The sequence below is a fragment of the Mauremys mutica genome, unplaced genomic scaffold, assembly GCF_020497125.1.
Source record: "Mauremys mutica isolate MM-2020 ecotype Southern unplaced genomic scaffold, ASM2049712v1 000710F_np12_obj, whole genome shotgun sequence".
Classification (NCBI taxonomy): domain Eukaryota; kingdom Metazoa; phylum Chordata; order Testudines; family Geoemydidae; genus Mauremys; species Mauremys mutica.
Genome location: NW_025423039.1, coordinates 1 through 19,648, shown reverse-complemented (window position 1 = coordinate 19,648; position 19,648 = coordinate 1). Strand labels below are relative to the sequence as shown.

At 71.8% G+C, this 19,648-nt stretch overlaps 1 protein-coding gene and 1 long non-coding RNA gene across 2 annotated transcripts; both read right to left on the bottom strand.

Annotated features, from left to right (window-relative positions):
* Window positions 1–1,103: 1,103 nt before the first annotated feature.
* PDZD4 (PDZ domain containing 4) lies at window positions 1,104–10,732 on the bottom strand. Its single transcript, XM_045000700.1, has 8 exons — window positions 10,672–10,732; window positions 6,697–6,962; window positions 4,827–4,917; window positions 4,518–4,616; window positions 3,813–3,875; window positions 3,595–3,696; window positions 3,220–3,321; window positions 1,104–2,850 (listed from the first exon to the last, which is right to left on the bottom strand). The coding sequence occupies exons 1-8, from the start codon at window positions 10,729–10,731 to the stop codon at window positions 1,714–1,716; spliced, it is 1,920 nt and encodes a 639-aa protein (XP_044856635.1). The 5' UTR covers window position 10,732; the 3' UTR covers window positions 1,104–1,713.
* A 4,753-nt stretch (window positions 10,733–15,485) lies between these two features.
* LOC123357508 lies at window positions 15,486–19,638 on the bottom strand. The gene is made up of 2 exons (XR_006575566.1): window positions 19,597–19,638; window positions 15,486–16,874 (listed from the first exon to the last, which is right to left on the bottom strand). It is a non-coding gene; the product is annotated as an uncharacterized LOC123357508 (long non-coding RNA).
* Window positions 19,639–19,648: the final 10 nt, after the last annotated feature.

Sequence of the window (19,648 nt, the reverse complement as noted above, 5' to 3'; positions counted from 1 at the left end):
TGGGGGCGGCGGGATGTGGGGTTTGGGGGATCGGGGGAAGTGGGGGCTGGGGGCGGTGGGATGTGGGGTTTGGGGGATCAGGGGGAAGTGGGGGCTGGGGGCGGTGGGATGTGGGGTTTGGGGGATCAGGGGGAAGTGGGGGCTGGGGGCGGTGGGATGTGGGGTTTGGGGGTTCAGGGGGAAGTGGGGGGCTGGGGGGCGGTGGGATGTGGGGTTTGGGGGTTCAGGGGGAAGTGGGGGGCTGGGGGGCGGTGGGATGTGGGGTTTGGGGGTTCAGGGGGAAGTGGGGGCTGGGGGTGGCGGGATCTGGGGTTTGGGGGTTCAGGGGGAAGTGGGGGGATGGGGGTGGTGGGGTGTGGGGTTTGGGGGTTCAGGGGGAAGTGGGGGGTTCAGGGGGAAGTGGGGGCTGGGGGCGGTGGGATGTGGGGTTTTGGGGTTCAGGGGGAAGTGGGGGCTGGGGGCGGTGGGATGTGGGGTTTGGGGGTTCAGGGGGAAGTGGGGGGATGGGGGCGGTGGGGTTTGGGGGTTCAGGGGGAAGTGGGGGGATGGGGGCGGTGGGGTTTGGGGGTTCAGGGGGAAGTGGGGGCTGGGGGTGGTGGGGTGTGGGGGTTCAGGGGGAAGTGGGGGCTGGGGGTGGCGGGATCTGGGGTTTGGGGGTTCAGGGGGAAGTGGGGGGCTGGGGGGCGGTGGGATGTGGGGTTTGGGTGTTCAGGGGGAAGTGGGGGGCTGGGGGGCGGTGGGATGTGGGGTTTGGGTGTTCAGGGGGAAGTGGGGGGCTGGGGGCGGCGGGATGTGGGGTTTGGGGGTTCAGGGGGAAGTGGGGGCTGGGGGTGGCAGGATGTGGGGTTTGGGGGTTCAGGGGGCGGTGGGATGTGGGGTTTGGGGGTTCAGGGGGAAGTGGGGGGCTGGGGGTGGCGGGATCTGGGGTTTGGGGGTTCTGGGGGAAGTGGGGGGCTGGGGGTGGCAGGATCTGGGGTTTGGGGGTTCAGGGGGAAGTGGGGGGGTGGGGTGTGGGGTTTGGGGGTTCAGGGGGAAGTGGGGGCTGGGGGCGGTGGGATGTGGGGTTTGGGGGTTCAGGGGGAAGTGGGGGCTGGGGGCGGTGGGATCTGGGGTTTGGGGGTTCAGGGGGAAATGGGGGGCTGGGGGAGGAGGGGGGCAGGTGTCTCCCCTGCCAGACTCAGACAGACAAACTGACCAGACACGAATCACAGACACGACATAAAAACCACCCCAGGGGGGAGAGCATCTGGGGGGGGCCCTTTGTCCTCCCCCCCCAGCCTGACTCAGTGTCTTTGTGCTTCATGGCCCCGGTTCCGCTCCTGGGGGTCCCTGTGGGGGGGCTGGAGCAGCATTGGGGGAGCCCCCAAATTTCCCCATTGTCTCAGCAGCCGGGTCCCCTCTGCAGCCAGGCGTCTCCAGGAGCGACGCCAGGGTCCCCCTCGTTCCTGCTGTTGGGGGGGGGGGCCCAGTGCTGGCAAAGTGGGGGGGCCCCCACGGTCTCCATGCAGCCTGTGTGTCCTCTGATGGTGGCGATGTGGGGGAGGCGGGATCATGCCCCATCCTGGCCTGTCGGGGGGCAGGTCACCCCGAAATCCTGGCACACGGGAGAAACCAAGTCTCCAGGGTTATCACGCAGCGGGGGGAGCCCCGAGTTCTGGCTGGGGGCGGGGGCGCCCCGAGTCCCGGCGGGGGCGGGGCGGGGCGGGGGCGGGCTCAGACGGTGGTGACGGACAGCAGCGGGTTGTAGAGCCGGTGCCCGTCGGCCGAGCGGGCGCCGTGCGCCAGCATCTCCTGGATCGTCATCCAATTGTCCAGGATGCGGCGGCTGCGTTTCTTGAGGCTCTTGCGGTGGCTGAGCGCCAGGATGCTGAGCTGGTCGGGGGCCCCCGGGCCCTCGCGCTGCCAGTCCAGCCGGCTCTGCAGCATGAGCTCGCGGCGCCGGCGCTGCTCGCGGGCCCGCAGCAGCTGCTGCTTCCGCTCCTCCCTGCTCCAGTAGCGGCCCATCTTCATCTCGCTGACGGCGTCGTCGTCCGTGGTCATGCCGCTGCGCTCCTCCCGGATCTTCAGCGCCCGCGCCTTGAGCAGCCGGTCGCGGCCCGGGCGGCGGGCGCCCTCGCCCCGCGCCCGCCCCTTCCACTCCTCGCGGGGGCGCCGCAGCCGGCCCGGCTTGGGGGGGGGCTCGGCCCGCGGGCCGGGGCCGGGGCTCTGCAGCAGCGGGGTGCTCCGGCAGCTCTCGCCCGTGTTGTAGGCGCTGGTGCTGTCCTTCTCCGAGCGCTCGGGCACCTCGGTGATGTCGGCCAGCGGGGCCGGGGGGGGCCCCTCGCCCGCCGGCGCCGGCCCCCCCTCCTCCTCCAGCAGCCAGGCCTGCAGGCAGCGCTCCCGCAGCCGCTGCATCTTCTGCGCCCGCAGGATGTTGCGGCATTTGAACTGCAGGTGCCGCAGCTCCTCCTCCAGCAGGGCCACGCGGTTGCGGTTGAGGTCCAGGCCGGGGGGCAGCGCGCCGGGGGGCAGCCCGCCGGGGCCGGGCCCGCTGGCCAGGTGCCCCCGCAGCTCCAGCAGCTCCTGGTAGCGCTCGTACTCCGCGTCCGTCAGCCCCGGCCCCTCGCCGCCCGCCAGCGCCCGCGAGTCCAGGCCGAAGGGGAAGTCCCGGGCCGGCAGTGGGGCCGGGCGGCGCTGGGGGGCTGGGGTGCCGGCCGAGCTGGGGGGCTCGTCCCCGAGCAGGTCGTGCTCCGAGCTCTCCTCGTTCCGGGTGCTCTCGTCCGTCCGGCCCACCCCACTGTCCAGCTCCTGGCTGTGGGTCAGCGGGGGGAGCGGGGGCCCGGCGCTGGGCGGCTCGGGGGCCACGGCAGGCTGGGGGGGCAGAGGTGGGGGGAGATTTGGAGATCGGGGTGAAGCTGACTTTAATTCAGACCCAACCTGGCAGCACGGCTCCCCCTGGCCGGCCCCCTGGTTCCCTGCCCCACGGCGCCCCCTGGCCAGCCCCCTGCCCCATGGCGGCCCCTGGCCAGCCCCCTGGTTCCCTGCCCCACGGCTCCCCCTGGCCGGCCCCCCCCGGCTCCCCTGCCAAGCCCCCTTCCCCACGGTGCCCCCTGGCCAGCCCCCCCACCCTCCGAGGGGCACCCGGCCTTGCTGCCAGGGGAGAGCCCCCCTGCCCAGCCCCCCAGCCCCCCGCCCCCTGGTGCTCCCTGCCCAGCCCCCCGCCCCATGGCGCCCCCTCACCTGCTGCCCGGGGGTCGCTCGGGGTCTCATTTCGCCCTCGTGGTCGGAGCCGAAGGCATCCAGGAAATCCTCGCGGTCGCTGTCCTTCCAGCGCCTGGAGAGCTGGGGGCGGATGGGGCGATGTGGGGGGAGCAGGGGGTGAAGCTGCAGCCCCCCACCAGTCATAGCCCCCCCGCATCTGTCTCAGGCAGCCCCAGCCCAGGGGAGCCCCCCAATCCCCCCACTGGGGCAGGGTCAGACCCCAACCCACCCTGTGCCCCCAAATATCCCCCTGCCCCCACATCCTCCCAACTTCCACCTCACCCCAACCCCCCCGTTCCCCCCAGCCAGCCCCCAAACTGCCCCCCAGCCCCGCCCCATCGGGGCGTCTGTCACCTCGGTCTCAGGCCTGGCCAGCAGCAGCGAGATGTTCGTTTGTTGCTCCTGGGTCAGGATGGCGACAGCTTCCTCGCGGTCCTGGACCTGCACCCCGTTAATCTGGGGGGGCCAGGGGCTGAGTCAGCCCCCGTCCCCCTGCCCCCCGAGCCCTCTGTGCCCCCTCCCCCCTCGCCCCCCCATCCCCCCGAGCCCTCCGTGCCCCCAGCCCCCCTCACCTGGACGATGCGGTCGCCCTCTCGGATGCGCCCGTCCTTGGCAGCGATGCTGTTGGGATTCACCTGGGGGGAGAAGGGGGGATGGGACCAGGACCCCCCCATGGCCCCAGGCCCTGACCTGCTCCCCCGAGCCCTCAGCCCTCCAATGTCACCCCCCCCCGCACCCACGGCCCCCCCACCCCAGCTCCTCGCCGCCATGGCCCCCCCATCACCCCCTGGGCCGCAGCAGGCAGAGGGGAGGATTGACCTGGGCACGTTGCGGGGGAGTGGGGGGGATCTCGGGGGGCTTCACTTGAGGGGCCGGGAGGGGGCTGGGCCAGGTGACACCTGCCCGGGACACCGGAGCCAGGCTGGAGGAGGGGCCGGGGGGGTCAGGGTGGAGCTGGCTGGAGGAGGGGCCGGGGGGGCTGGGGGAGGGGCCGGGGGGGTCGGGGTGGAGCTGGCTGGAGGAGGGGCCGGGGGGCTGGGGGAGGGGCCGGGGTGGAGCTGGCTGGAGGAGGGGCCGGGGGGGCTGGGGGAGGGGCCGGGGGGGTCGGGGTGGAGCTGGCTGGAGGAGGGGCCGGGGGAGGGGCTGGGGGGGCTCAGGCCCGGGCTCCCCACCCCCAGGATGGACCCGGCTGAGGGGTCCCGGTCTCCGTACCTACGTGTCCCGGCTGAGTCGGGGGCCCCCCCCCGTGACACACCCTCCCCCCACGGCCCCCCCACCTCTCCGACATAGATTCCCACGTCGTCCTCGTCGTCCGTCCGGTAACAAACCGTCAGCCCCAGCTTGTCCCGGTGGCTCGATTTGTACAATTCCACCTCCTGGGGGGCACGGGGGGGTCAGATCCCAAATGGAACCCCCAGTCCCCCCCCCCCCAACCACCAGCCCCCGCCGCCCTCCCAGGGCCGGGGAGAGAACCCAGGAGTCCGGGCTCCCAGCCCCCCCTGCTCTAACCACCAGCCCCCACTCCCCTCCCAGCGCTGGGGAGAGAACCCAGGAGTCCGGGCTCCCAGCCCCCCCCCCCCACTCACCTCATACTCCAGCTCCTCTGCCCGCTCTGTCTCTGGGGGGCCCCCTCCCATGAACTCCACAGGATCGTAGTATTCATGCCCGAAGGGGGGGCTGCGGGGGAAGGGAACAGAGATTAGGGGGAGCCGGGGGGGGCGGGGGGGGTTACACAGGGGAGGGGAAGGAAGCTCTCTGGGGGGGGGTGACACCTTCTGCCGGGAGGCTGAACACAGGGAGGGGGGGCGGGGGGGGAGCGGCTGGGGGAGGGTTTTGATTTCAGTCGTGGGCTGGGGGGTGCAGCCAGGGAACCCCAAGCTGGGGTCTAAGCTCCCTGCCCCCCCCCCGAAGGACTCGATTGAGGGGTCCTGGCTGCCCCCCCCGCTCTGCTGTAGTAACCCCCCCCGTGTGACTGGCTGGCTGGGCCCGGGGGCCCGGGGGGGTGCGGAGCCCTGACTCCCCCACACTCCGTGACATGGGGGCTGGGGGGGGCAGGGGCTGCGGGTCGGGAGTGAGGGGCACCGGCAGGGCTGGGGGCGCAGGGGCTGCGGGTCGGGAGTGAGGGGCACCGGCAGGGCTGGGGGGGGGCAGGGGCTGCGGGTCGGGAGTGAGGGGCACCGGCAGGGCTGGGCTGGCAGGGGCTGCGGGATAGAGTGAAGGGTGCCGGGGGGGGGGGCTGCGGGTCGGGAGTGAGGGGCGCCGGCAGGGCTGGGGGGGCAGGGGCTGCGGGTCGGGAGTGAGGGGCGCCGGGGGGGGGGCTGCGGGTCGGGAGTGAGGGGCGCCGGGTCGGGCAGGGGCTGCGGGTCGGGAGTGAGGGGCGCCGCGGGGGGGGCAGCGGGTCGGGAGTGAGGGGCGCCGGGTCGGGCAGGGGCTGCGGGTCGGGAGTGAGGGGCGCCGGGGGGGGGGGCTGCGGGTCGGGAGTGAGGGGCGCCGGGGGGGGGGCTGCGGCTCGGGAGTGAGGGGCGCCGGGGGGGGTGGGGCTGCGGGTAGGGAGTGAGGGGCGCCGGGGGTTGGGCTGCGGGTCGGGAGTGAGGGGCGCCGGGTCGGGCAGGGGCTGCGGGTCGGGAGTGAGGGGCGCCGGGGGGGGTGCGGCTGCGGGTCGGGCGTGAGGGGCGCCGGGGGGGGGGCTGCGGGGCGGGAGTGAGGGGCGCCGGGGGGGGGGCTGCGGGTCGGGAGTGAGGGGCGCCGGGGGGGGGTGGGGCTGCGGGTCGGGAGTGAGGGGCGCCGGGGGGGGTGGGGGCTGCGGGTCGGGAGTGAGGGGCGCCGGGTGGGGTGGGGCTGCGGGTCGGGAGTGAGGGGCGCCGGGGGGGGGGCTGTGGGTCGGGAGTGAGGGGCGCCGGGTCGGGCAGGGGCTGCGGGTCGGGAGTGAGGGGCGCCGGGGGGGGGGCTGCGGGTCGGGAGTGAGGGGCGCCGGGGGGGGTGGGGCTGCGGGTCGGGAGTGAGGGGCGCCGGCCAGGCGGGGGGGGGGGCTGCGGGTCGGGAGGGAGGGGCACAGGCCGGGGGGGGGGGCTGCGGGTCGGGAGTGCGGGGCGCCGGCCAGGCGGGGGGGGGGCGGCGGGTCGGGAGTGAGGGGCGCCGGGGGGGGTGGGGCTGCGGGTGGGGAGTGAGGGGCGCCGGGGGGGGTGGGGCAGCGGGTAGGGAGTGAGGGGCGCCGGGGGGGGGTGGGGCTGCGGGTCGGGAGTGAGGGGCGCCGGGGGGGGTGGGGCTGCGGGTCGGGAGTGAGGGGCGCCGGGGGGGGTGGGGCTGCGGGTCGGGAGTGAGGGGCGCCGGGGGGGGTGGGGCTGCGGGTCGGGAGTGAGGGGCGCCGGGGGGGGTGGGGCTGCGGGTCGGGAGTGAGGGGCGCCGGGGGGGGTGGGGCTGCGGGTCGGGAGTGAGGGGCACCGCTGGGTCACTCACATTTCGGGGAGGCCGAAGGTCTCCAGGGTCCCGGCGGGGGGGCTGGGGGGGCGCCGCCGGCCCAGCGCCAGCAGGTGCTCGAAGCTGATGTCCGTCTGCGTCCCGCTGTCCACCAGGGTGGCGGGGTCCCCGGGCAGGGCCCCCTCCCCCCCGCCCCGCGCCCGGGGGCTGCGTCTCACCACCTGGATGACGAGCGGCTCCTTGGAGCAGCGAAGAGCCTCCAGCGTCTGCTCCTGCGACAGCCTGGCCAGCGGCTTCCCGTTCACCTGGGGGGGCGGGCGTCAGACCCCCCCGCCACACGCCCCCGCCCCCCCGCCCAGCCTCGCGCTGCCGCGGCAACCGTTCCCATGGAAACTAGCACGATTGATACAGGAGCAGGGAGTGTGGGGGGAAACCATCCCCCTCCCTGCCCCCAACCCCTTCCCCCCCAGCCCAGCCGGCGCCCCTCACTCCCGACCCGCAGCCCCTGCCCCCCCGAGCCCAGCCGGTGCCCCTCACTCCCGACCCGCAGCCCCTTCCCCCCCAGCCCAGCCGGTGCCCCTCACTCCCGACCCGCAGCCCCTGCCCCCCAGCCCAGCTCCCCCCAGCCCAGCCGGTGCCCCTCACTCCCGACCCGCAGCCCCCGCCCCCCAGCCCAACCGGTGCTCCTCACTCCCGACCCGCAGCCCCTGCCCCCCCGGCCCAGCCGGTGCCCCTCACTCCCGACCCGCAGCCCCTGCCCCCCCCCAGCCCTGCCGGCGCCCCTCACTCCCGACCCGCAGCCCCTGCCCCCCAGCCCAGCCGGCGCCCCTCACTCCCGACCCGCAGCCCCTGCCCCCCAGCCCAGCTCCCCCCAGCCCAGCCGGTGCCCCTCACTCCCGACCCGCAGCCCCTTCCCCCCCAGCCCAGCCGGTGCCCCTCACTCCCGACCCACAGCCCCTGCCCCCCCCCAGCCCTGCCGGTGCCCCTCACTCCCGACCCGCAGCCCCTGCCCCCCCCCAGCCCTGCCGGCGCCCCTCACTCCCGACCCGCAGCCCCTGCCCCCCAGCCCAGCCGGTGCCCCTCACTCCCGACCCGCAGCCCCTGCCCCCCAGCCCAGCTCCCCCCAGCCCAGCCGGTGCCCCTCACTCCTGACCCGCAGCCCCTGCCCCCCCCCCAGCCCAGCCGGTGCCCCTCACTCCCGACCCGCAGCCCCTGCCCCCCAGCCCAGCTCTCCCCAGCCCAGCCGGTGCCCCTCACTGCCGACCCACAGCCCCTGCCCCCCCCAGCCCAGCCGGTGCCCCTCACTCCCGACCCGCAGCCCCTGCCCCCCAGCCCTGCCCCTCCCCAGCCCTGCCGGCACCCCTCACTCCCGACCCGCAGCCCCTGCCCCCCCCAGCCCTGCCGGCGCCCCTCACTCCCGACCCACAGCCCCTGCCCCCCCCCAGCCCTGCCGGCTCCCCTCACTCCCGACCCGCAGCCCCTGCCCCCCCCCAGCCCTGCCGGCGCCCCTCACTCCCGACCCGCAGCCCCTGCCCCCCCCCAGCCCTGCCGGTGCCCCTCACTCCCGACCCGCAGCCCCTGCCCCCCCCCAGCCCTGCCGGTGCCCCTCACTCCCGACCCGCAGCCCCTGCCCCCCAGCCCAGCTCCCCCCAGCCCAGCCGGTGCCCCTCACTCCCGACCCGCAGCCCCTGCCCCCCCCCAGCCCTGCCGGCTCCCCTCACTCCCGACCCGCAGCCCCTGCCCCCCCCAGCCCTGCCGGTGCCCCTCACTCCCGACCCGCAGCCCCTGCCCCCCAGCCCAGCTCCCCCCAGCCCAGCCGGTGCCCCTCACTCCCGACCCGCAGCCCCTGCCCCCCCCGGCCCTGCCGGCGCCCCTCACTCCCGACCCGCAGCCCCCGCCCCCCAGCCCAACCGGTGCTCCTCACTCCCGACCCGCAGCCCCTGCCCCCCCCCAGCCCTGCCGGCGCCCCTCACTCCCGACCCGCAGCCCCGGCCCCCCAGCCCAGCCGGTGCCCCTCACTCCCGACCCGCAGCCCCTGCCCCCCCCAGCCCAGCCGGTGCCCCTCACTCCCGACCCGCAGCCCCGGCCCCCCCAGCCCAGCCGGTGCCCCTCACTCCCGACCCCCAGCCCAGCCGGTGCCCCTCACTCCCGACCCGCAGCCCCCGCCCCCCCAGCCCAGCTGGTGCCCCTCACTCCCGACCCGCAGCCCCCGCAGGCGCAGCCACAATTAACTGCACCCAGATATCCCTCTCTGTCCCCCCTCCCCCGACCTGCTGCAGTGAGTTGGGGCTTTGAATTCTAAGCTGATCCTGCACCATACGCCCCCGGGATATTCCCCCTTCAGCCCCCAGAAAAGACCCCCCCAACTTGGCACAGGGGCTGGGCTAGTGAGGGGCTGCAGGTCGGGAGTGAGGGGCACCGGCAGGGCCGGGCTGGCGGGGGCTGCGGGTCGGGAGTGAGGGGCACCGGCAGGGCCAGGCTGGCAGGGGCTGCGGGTCGGGAGTGAGGGTCACCGGCAGGGCCAGGCTGGTGGGGGCTGCGGGTCGGGAGTGAGGGGCGCCGGCAGGGCCAGGCTGGCAGGGGCTGCGGGTCGGGAGTGAGGGGCACCGGCAGGGCCAGGCTGGTGGGGGCTGCGGGTCGGGAGTGAGGGGCACCGGCAGGGCCAGGCTGGTGGGGGCTGCGGGTCAGGAGTGAGGGGCACCGGCAGGGCCAGGCTGGCGGGGGCTGCGGGTCGGGAGTGAGAGGCACCGGCAGGGCCAGGCTGGCAGGGGCCGCGGGTCGGGAATGAGGGTCACCGGCAGGGCCAGGCTGGTGGGGGCTGCGGGTCGGGAGTGAGGGGCACCGGCAGGGCCAGGCTGGCGGGGGCTGCGGGTCGGGAGTGAGGGGCGCCCAGGCATGGCTCAGTGCAGGGGGGTGCGGCTGACCCAGCACCAGGCCGAGCTGTGGGGACTGGAAAGGGGGCACCAGGGGCTGGGGAGGTTCGGCCTGGTGGAGTGACGCTGGGGGGGGGGGGGCTGCAGGCTGTGACATCCCCATGTGGGGTCGCGACCCCCCCATCACACCTGAGCTGGGGGCCGGGGCCAGGCAGCCGGCGGGATCCCCCCCATCCGCGCGGAGGGACAGCGGGCGGCCTGGGGAACTCCCTGCCGCAGGACGCTGGGCGGGCGCCACGGCTCCCTCGGGGACGGGCCTGGCAGCCCCCCCCCCCAGGGTGACCCCAGAGCACTGGCAGCCAGCCTGGGCCGGGCGATATTTGCCCTGGTCTGGTCACTTGCTCTGGTACCGGCAGCCCTGGGCGGGGGGGGGGGGGCAGGGGCTGCGGGTCGGGAGTGAGGGGCACCGGCAGGGCTGGGGGGGCAGGGGCTGCGGGTCGGGAGTGAGGGGCGCCGGCAGGGCTGGGGGGGGGCTGAGCTGGGGGGCAGGGGCTGCAGGTCGGGAGTGAGGGGCACCGGCAGGGCTGGGGGAATGGATGAGGCCGGGGGATGGGGGACGGGTGAGGTGGGGGATGGGTGTGGGGGGCTGAGATGGAGCTGGGGGAGGGGGGCTGGATGGGGGGGTCCCGGTCTGGGCAGTTGCAGCCCCTCCCCCATCATCTATTCATTCCCCCAGACCCAAAACCCAGCAGTGATGGGGGGGTTGGTTGCTAGGCAACCTTCCTGCGACTGGTACCTGCTCCCTCCCCCTCCCCTGCGGCATCCCCCAGCCCCTCCCCCTCCCATCCTGCAGCCCCTTCCCCAGCCCTGGCGCCCCCCATCTCCGGCTTCCTGCCCCCGGCCCCCCAGCCCCGCCCCCACCTTCAGCCTCCCCCCCCCCGCAGCCCCCCGCCCTGCAGCCCCCGCAGCCCCCCCCTACCTGCAGCCTCCCCCCCCCGCAGCCCCCCGCCCCCCCGCCCTGCAGCCCCCCCGCGCCCCCCCACCTGCAGCCTCCCCCTCTCCGCAGCCCCCCGCCCCCCCGCCCTGCAGCCCCCGCAGCCCCCCCGCGCCCCCCCACCTGCAGCCCCCCCGCGCCCCCTACCTGCAGCATGACCTTGTACTGCTCCTCGGGCTCCCGGGCCAGGCACATGTTACAGCCCATGGCGAACTGGGGGGGGGGGCGGACGGAGAAGAAGGGGCGGGGGGGGCTCAGCCGCCTCCCATCCTACAGGTGGGGCCGCGGGGGGTCTCTGCTCCCCCGGGCCCCCCAGCGGGCGGCGGGCGCGGTCACCCCCCCGGGAGCATGGCGGGGGGGCGGGGGGAGGGCGGGCGAAGGCCTCGGGGGGGCGGCGGGGAAGACGCGGCTGGTCGGGCGGTGGCGGCGGCTCCGTCCCTGGCGCGGGCGGGGGGCGGCTGGAACCCACCCCCCGCCCCTCCGCTCCGCCCCCGGCCCCGCCCCCTCCCCATCCACCCCCCCGCAGCCCCCTCCCGGACCCGCGGCCCGCCCCGACGTCATACACCCCCCTCCCCATCCCGCCCCCAAACACCGCCGCCCCATCTCATCCCCCCCTCCCCCCAGCTTGACACCCCCGCCCCATCCCTCTAACCCCAAACAGCCCCAGCCCCCCATCCTGCCCCCCCATCCCTCCCTCTCCCTCCCCCCGCCCCATCCCTCTAACCCCAACAGCCCCAGCCCCCCATCCTGCCCCCCCATCCCTCCCCCCGCCCCATCCCTCTAACCCCAAACAGCCCCAGCCCCCCATCCTGCCCCCCTCCCATCCCTCCCTCTCCCTCCCCCCGCCCCATCCCTCTAACCCCAAACAGCCCTGGCCCCTGGCACCCCAGCAGCCCCATCATCCCTCCCCCCGCCCCCCCATGCCCCTCTATCTATCCCCTCCCCCCACCCTACCCCTTAGGAGTCCCCCCGCTGCCCCCCCGGCTCTGCCATGTGCTGAGTGCAGGGCTGAGACCCACAGGACAATCCAGCCGGGGGCTCGGAGACACTCCCGGTCCCTCGGTGCCCACTGGCCCGGCTGGTGCCTGGTGCCTCTGCGGGCGGACGGGACCCGGCTGGACAGACCTGGCTCGGACCCCCTGCGGCCGCTGCCCGACAGCCCCGAGGGCAGGCCGGCTTCAGGCCCATCCGCCCCGTTTCCCGCGCCGGCGCCTTTCTCACTTCGACCCCCCGGCGGCGCCCCGGGTCTCCAGCGGCATTTCGGGGAGGGTCCTTGGGTGCCGCCGGAGACGCGGGGCGAGTGAAGGACCCGCGGCTGAAACGCCGCCGGAGACGCGGGGCGAGTGAAGGACCCGCGGCTGAAACGCCGCCGGAGACGCGGGGCGAGTGAAGGACCCGCCGCTGAAACGCCGCCGGAGACGCGGGGCGAGTGAAGGACCCGCCGTGGAAACGCCGCCGGAGACGCGGGGCGAGTGAAGGACCCGCCGTGGAAACGCCGCCGGAGACGCGGGGCGAGTGAAGGACCCGCCGTGGAAACGCCGCCGGAGACGCGGGGCGAGTGAAGGACCCGCGGCTGAAACGCCGCCGGAGACGCGGGGCGAGTGAAGGACCCGCCGTGGAAACGCCGCCGGAGACGCGGGGCGAGTGAAGGACCCGCCATGGAAACGCCGCCGGAGACGCGGGGCGAGTGAAGGACCCGCCGTGGAAACGCCGCCGGAGACGCGGGGCGAGTGAAGGACCCGCGGCTGAAACGCCGCCGGAGACGCGGGGCGAGTGAAGGACCCGCCGTGGAAACGCCGCCGGAGACGCGGGGCGAGTGAAGGACCCGCCGTGGAAACGCCGCCGGAGACGCGGGGCGAGTGAAGGACCCGCCGTGGAAACGCCGCCGGAGACGCGGGGCGAGTGAAGGACCCGCCGTGGAAACGCCGCCGGAGACGCGGGGCGAGTGAAGGACCCGCCGTGGAAACGCCGCCGGAGACGCGGGGCGAGTGAAGGACCCGCCTTGGAAACGCCGCCGGCGACGGTGCGCGAGTGAAGGACCCGCCGTGGAAACGCCGCCGGAGACGCGGGGCGAGTGAAGGACCCGCCGTGGAAACGCCGCCGGAGACGCGGGGCGAGTGAAGGACCCGCCGTGGAAACGCCGCCGGAGACGCGGGGCGAGTGAAGGACCCGCCGTGGAAACGCCGCCGGAGACGCGGGGCGAGTGAAGGACCCGCCGTGGAAACGCCGCCGGAGACGCGGGGCGAGTGAAGGACCCGCCGTGGAAACGCCGCCGGAGACGCGGGGCGAGTGAAGGACCCGCCGTGGAAACGCCGCCGGAGACGCGGGGCGAGTGAAGGACCCGCCGTGGAAACGCCGCCGGAGACGCGGAGCGAGTGAAGGACCCGCCTCCTCTGTCCTCTGGCCCCTCTGGCTGGAGCCGGCTGGTCAGGGCACCGGGGTCCTCTCCCCACAGCCCATTGTCCCCAGGGCCGGCTCCAGAGCCCAGCGGGGCAAACACCTGCCTGGGGCGGCCCTTTCCCGGGGGGGCGGCAGGCTGGGCCGGCGGACCTGCCGCAGTCATGCCTGCGGCAGCTCAACCGGAGCCGCCGCACCAGCGACCCGCCCGCAGCTGCGGGAGGTCCAGCTGAGCCGCGCGACCAGCGGACCCTCCGCAGTCATGCCCGTGGGAGGTCCGCTGCTCCCGCTGCTCCCGGGCGCCTCCCGGGCATGACTGCTTGGGGCGGCCAAATTTTTAGAGCCGCCCCTGATTGTCCCCCACTGGCCAGAACCGGCTGCGACTCCTGAGCTGGGCCTCTGGGTCACCAGGTCACCAGTGACTGGGGTCTCCATCCTCCAGGCCATCAGCCGGGGTCCCAACTTCCCTCCCCTCCCCCCGTTAAACCAGCAACCCCCAGGGACACTGAGTCCCACCCCCCCTGCGTGCAACCCAGTGACTGAACCCAGAGACCCCCCACTTCCTCACAGGGTTCTCCGCTGGCTCTGGAAGGGAGTGGTTAGAGCAGGGGGGGCTGGGAGCCAGGACGCCTGGGTTCTCTCCCTGGCTCTGGGAGGGGAGGGGGGGCTGGTGGTTAGAGCAGGGGGGGCTGGGAGCTAGGACGCCTGGGTTCTCTCCCTGGCTCTGGGAGGGGAGGGGGGGCTGGTGGTTAGAGCAGGGGGGGCTGGGAGCCAGGACTCCTGGGTTCTCTCCCTGGCTCCTGGAGGGGAGTGGGGGCTGGTGGTTAGAGCAGGGGGGGCTGGGAGCCAGGACTCCTGGGTTCTCTCCCCGGCTCTGGGAGGGGAGTGGGGGCTGGTGGTTAGAACAGGGGGGGCTGGGAGCCAGGACGCCTGGGTTTTCTCCCTGGCTCTGGCAGGGGAGTGGGGGCTGGTGGTTAGAACGGGGCGGGGGGCTGGGAGCCAGGACTCCTGGGTTCTCTCCCTGGCTCTGGAGGGGCGTGGGGGCTGGTGGTTAGAGCGGGGGGGGGGGGGGAGGCTGGGAGCCAGGACTCCTGGGTTCTCTCCCTGGCTCCTGGAGGGGCGTGGGGGCTGGTGGTTAGAGCGGGGGGAGGGGGGAGGCTGGGAGCCAGGACTCCTGGGTTCTCTCCCTGGCTCCTGGAGGGGCGTGGGGGCTGGTGTCTTTATTGCACCATCTTTGGCCCTGGGGGGTCTCGGTACCAACCCCGGGGCGGGGGAGGAGTTAAATTCTGTCACTGTTGGCAGGTGGGAGCAGGAGACCTGGCCCGTGGGGGGCGGGGGCTGGTATCCGGGCACCTCTCGCCCGGGGCTGGGCTCTGCTTGGGGGCGGGGGGGTTTCCAGCTGCAGAACAAAGACCCCCCCCCCCGCTCTGCCTCCCGGCGCCGCCTAGTGGGGAAAGACCCCCCCCCGGCTCCCTGCCCCCCCAACAGCGGCTCCCCCCTTCCAGGCGTCCGGCACCGAGCCCCCCCCCCAGCTCAGGAGAGAACCCAGGCGTCCGCTCCCCCCCCCCCCCCCAATTTCCTTTGGCGCAGGGAGTGCGATTGTCTGTGACGCTACCGTAATACACAGAATATCCTGCCTCCAGACTGGGTGGCTGCTACCGTAATACTTGTATTTCCCCACCCGCAGGGGTTACCGTAATGCCCATAATAATAACCCCCGCCGGGCGTGCTACCGTAACCCTCGTAATATCACCGCCGCAGTGGGCTGCTACCGTAATACCCAAAACCTCCCCCCACTCACTAGATGCTCACTATGCATCCGAAGAAGTGAGCTTTAGCTCACGAAAGCTCAAGCTAAAATAAATTTGTTAGTCTTTAAGGTGCCACAAGAACTCCTGTTTTTTTTCACTAGAGAGTGCTACCGTAATGCCCGGTATAGCGGCCCCCTTCCGTCTCTTTGTGTAGTGTTTTACCGTAATATACGTAAAAGGCCCCATCAACGAGGGGGTAGTGCCGCAATACACATAATAGCGCCTCCCACTTTGGGGTTGCCACCGTAATACCGCTAAAATCACCCTCTCTGGTTCATTAACAAGACTGAAGGGTCACAGACATAACAGTCCTCCTCCATTTTGGGGTGGGGCACGGGGAGGGGTGAGAGCTACTGTAATACACATAGTGTTCTGCCCCTCAATTTTTTTGGGGGGCGGTGGGGGCTGCTACGTTAATATCTATACCCTCCCACCTTCGGGGGGGGGGCGGTATTACCATAACACACCTAAAATTCCTCCCCTCTCTTTGTGGGTGGAAATGCTCCCACCTCTTGGGTTTCTCTTCGGAGCGGGGGCCATGCACCCCAACCCCCCCAGCACCACACGCAGCCGCAGCTTTCAGGTTTTATTTCGCCGTGTTTCGAAGGCGGTTCGGTCTGTACAGATGATATAAAAAGCCATCGATCGAGACGCTAGTGACAGCCGACGAGGGGGACACGGGGGTGGGGGGGACACGGGGCCGCACGGCCTCAGCCAGCACCAGGGGCGGGATTTCGGGACGGGACGTTTTTAAAAAAGTTTTTTTCCTTTTCTTGCCTCCTAGGGAACGCGAAGCCACGACTACCCGACAGCACAGAGCAGGGCCAGGCCACGGCTAACACGACGGCCCAGCGAGCGGGGGGGCACCTATCTACACGGGGCGGCCCCGGCCAGGCCTCCACCCAGCCGGGGCAGGGGCATTTTTAAATGGGTTTTAAATTCTGTTTTATGCAAAAAAGGTTGTGGGGTCCGGGGGGGGGCACAGAGCGAAGCTGAGACCCCGACGGGGGAGGGGAGGTCCGGGGGAGCACAGAGCGAACAAGAGGCCACTTGGCTTGAGAAATGTGTTGCAAAGGCAGCTGTGTGAGAAAAGCGGGGGGGGGGCAGTTCCCTTTTGGGGGGGGTGAAATGGTGACACCTCCCCCCCCACAGAGTCCAGGGGGTGGGTGGCAGAGGTGGATTTGTGGAGGGGGGAGGGGGAGACCTTCTGGAAGGTGGGGGCTCCCAGGGTTGGCGAGGGAGGGGCAGGTGAGGTTTGAACAGCCCCACCCCCGGGGCAGGGGGAGGGTCAGAATTAGGGGGAAATGTTCACCCCCCCCAGCTGAAAGGAAGCCACCTGGTGTAAACGCCGGGAAAGGGCCCGGGATGGAACCCAGGAGTCCGGGCTCCCAGCCCCCCCCCCCGGCTGCTCAGTCTCACGCCCAGGGGTGGGGCAGAGCCTGAGCCCAGAATGATTAAAACATGGAGAGACTTGGGGGGGGGGGGGTCTATTTTTTGGCAAATATTAACCCTGGGTACAGAGCCCCCAGCCCCCCCCTTAACCCCTCGCCTCCCCCAAGCTTTTTGGCCCATCACATGCAGAAGTTAAATGATGCTTCGGGGGGGGGGGGTGGAGAGAAAATCCCAGCTTCCCTGGAGGAGGGGGTGACATTCTGGGGGGGCTAAGGGGGGGTTCCCTTAAATTACCCCCCTCCTGTTCTGGGGTCAGGAGGGGGGAAGCTAACAGGGACCCCCCTGGGATTCAGGGATCAGGAGGAGGTGGGGGTGCATGAACCCCCATGGCCCCTGGGGCAGGAGGGGGGTCCCCTATTTCCCAGCTGGGGGGGCAGCCCCAGCCCCCCATTCCCATGGGGCAGGCAGGGGCTCCCCTATTCCCCAGGGGGCTCGGCCGGCGTGGGGAGGGTGCGTCCCCCCTACTCCAGGGTGGCCGTGGCGGTGGTGGGGCTGGTGGCCCCCGAGCTGTTGTTGCCGGCCGGCTCCTTGCCCGTGTGGCCGCTGTACTGGCCGATGAAGGACCCGTCCTCGTTGAACTGCACGTCCACGCTGCCCCCGTAGTCAGCCAGGCTGTCCTCGCTGCCCAGCGCCGGCAGCGCCCCGTTGAGCGAGGGCTGGCTGCTGCCGAAGGGCTTCTCCTCGTTGTCGCTGCCGGGGCAGAGAGCGGGGTGAGGGGGGCTGCACGAGGGGCACGGTGGAGGGAGAACGTCATGGTGCAGGCGTGCGAGCCACACGATTGTGCAGGATGTACAGGGAAGTGATGGGTGAGGGTGCAAGGCATGTGCACCTGGTGCCGGGGAAGTGACTGGGTGAGTGTGCAAGGTGAGTGGGTCTAAGGTGCAGGAAACTAGGGGTGCAAAGTGGGTGTAAGGAGTGCAAAGGGCGAATGTGCAGAAGTGGGTGTGCAAGGAACTTGGCTAGCAGTGGGGATAAGTGTGCACCAGGCCAGGAGGACATGGGTGTGCAGGTGCACACGCATGTGCTGGGAAAGCAGAGAGGTGTGCAGGTGGCATGGAGGGGCCTGTGACACCTCATGTCAATGTGATGGTGCACAGAGAAGTGTGCACACAGGCTTGGGTGGGAGCAGAACGGTGCGAGGGCTCTGGCACAGGGATTGTGCAAGGGGCAGCTGGGGCTATGCACAAGCAGGGGCTGTTTACATGCGCCGGGGGGATGCTGAGTGTGAGGAGGTGTGAAAGAGCCTCCCAGTGTGAGTGCAAGAGAAGGACCCGCCCACCTGCCCCCGGCCGCAGACCCAGTGCCTGCCCTCGTGCGAGTGTGCATGGTGGGGGGGCATTTCTCCCTCCCCAGAGGGAATGGGGGGATCCCCCGGAACAAACTGGGAGCCCAGGGCTGTGTGATGGGGGCCCAGGGGGCGTTACCCATTTCTAACCCTGGGGGGAGTAAAGGCATCACCACTGGCCAGACGGTCCAGACGACGGGGAACCAGCAGGAACCCCCCCCCCCCGGGGTCTGTCAGCAGCACTGAGACCCCAGAGGTGAGGCAACCCCCCCCCCGCGCCCCGATGGCGCGAGAGAGGAGAGAACAGCGGAACCCCCCAGATTAACCCCCCGGAAGGACCAACGGTCACAGGACATTGCAAAACTCTGGGTTCGGGCCTGCAAAGCCTCGGAGCATCGGCCAGAGCCCAGCTCCTCCCTGCCTGGGAACTGAGACCATCTGCAGGACGTGTGTGCGTGCGCGTGTGTGGGTGGGTGAGCATGCGTGTGCGCGCGTGTGTGTTCGTGCGTGTGTGTTCGTGCGTGTGCGCGCGTGTGTGTTCGTGCGTGTGGGTGTGCATGCATGTGGGCGCATGTGTGTGTGTGCACGCGTGTGTTTGTGCACATGTGTGTTTGTGTGGGTGGGTGTGCACGTGTGTGTGTTTGTGCGTGTGTGCACACGCACATGCGTGTGGGTGGGTGTGCACGTGTGCGCACGCGCGTGTGGGTGGGTGTGCACGTGTGTGTTTGTGCGTGTGTGTGCACGCGCACATGCGTGTGGGTGGGTGTGCACGTGTGCGCACGCGCGTGTGGGTGGGTGTGCACGGGTGGGTGTGCGTGTGGGTGGATGCACAGGCTAACTGTTGCATTTTCAATAAACGTGGCGTGTTGCCTTTTCCCTGAAAAGATCCCGTGTGCTTCTTGTAAGCATAACACCATCACCATCACCCGGCTGCCCTGCGCACAACTGCCCCCATGCACCATCGCCCCTGTGCACCACCATCCCCAGCCACCACCACCCCATGCACAACTACCTCTGTGCACCATCGCCCCCGTGCACCATCACCAGTGCACAATCATCCCTGGCTACCACCGCCCTGCGCACAACTGCCCCCATGCACCATCGCCCCTGTGCACCACCATCCCCAGCCACCACCACCCCATGCACAACTACCTCTGTGCACCATCGCCCCCGTGCACCATCACCAGTGCACAACCATCCCTGGCTACCACCGCTCTGCGCACAACTGCCCCCATGCACCATCGCCCCGGTGCACCACCATCCCCAGCTACCACCACCCCATGCACAACTACCTCTGTGCACCACTGCCCCCGTGCACCATCACCAGTGCACAACCATCCCTGGCTACCACCACCCTGCGCACAACTGCTCCCATGCACCATCGCCCCTGTGCACCACCACCCCCAGCTACCACCACCCCATGCACAACTACCTCTGTGCACCATCGCCCCCGTGCACCATCACCAGTGCACAACCATCCCTGGCTACCACCGCCCTGCGCACAACTGCCCCCATGCACCATCGCCCCTGTGCACCACCATCCCCAGCTACCACCACCCCATGCACAACTACCTCTGTGCACCATCGCCCCCGTGCACCATCACCAGTGCACAACCATCCCTGGCTACCACCGCCCTGCGCACAACTGCTCCCATGCACCATCGCCCCTGTGCACCACCATCCCCAGCTACCACCGCCCCATGCACAACTGCCTCTGAGCATCATCACCCCCATGCACCATCACCGGTGTGCAACCAACCTCTGGCTACCACCGCCCTGTGCACAACCACCTCTGTGGACCGTCACCAGTGCACAACCAAACCCAGCTACCACTGCCCTGCGCACAACCGCATCCATGCACCATCGCCCTGGCTACGATTGCCTTGCACACCCTTGTCCGACCCCCACATACAGTCACCCGAGGGCCCCGCACACCCGCTCTGACACACCTGTGCCCCCAGGAGCTGCCACCACCTCCACAAACATGTGGGGACCCTTAAGTGCCACCTCCTGGACCAGCATGAGCAGCCCCCCCCCAAGCCGAAGAGCAAGTGAACAGGGCGCACATGGCAATGGAGGATTGAACCCAGGAGTCCGGGCTCCCAGCACCCCCCCATCTCCTCTTACCTCTCCAGGGATCTGCGGTAGCAAAGCCGGCAGCATTTTTTGTTGCAGGGGG

What these genes read in the sequence shown, in the direction of transcription:
- PDZD4 (XM_045000700.1), bottom strand. Translation starts at nt 10,731, where the DNA reads ATGGGCTGTAACATGTGCCTGGCCCGGGAGCCCGAGGAGCAGTACAAG. An exon ending in CAGAGGAGCTGGAGTATGAG is followed by an intron (nt 4,617 to 4,826) that starts GTGAGTGGGGGG and finishes CGTGCCCCCCAG; the next exon opens with GAGGTGGAATTGTACAAATC. An exon ending in TGGCCAGGCCTGAGACCGAG is followed by an intron (nt 3,322 to 3,594) that starts GTGACAGACGCC and finishes ATCCGCCCCCAG; the next exon opens with CTCTCCAGGCGCTGGAAGGA.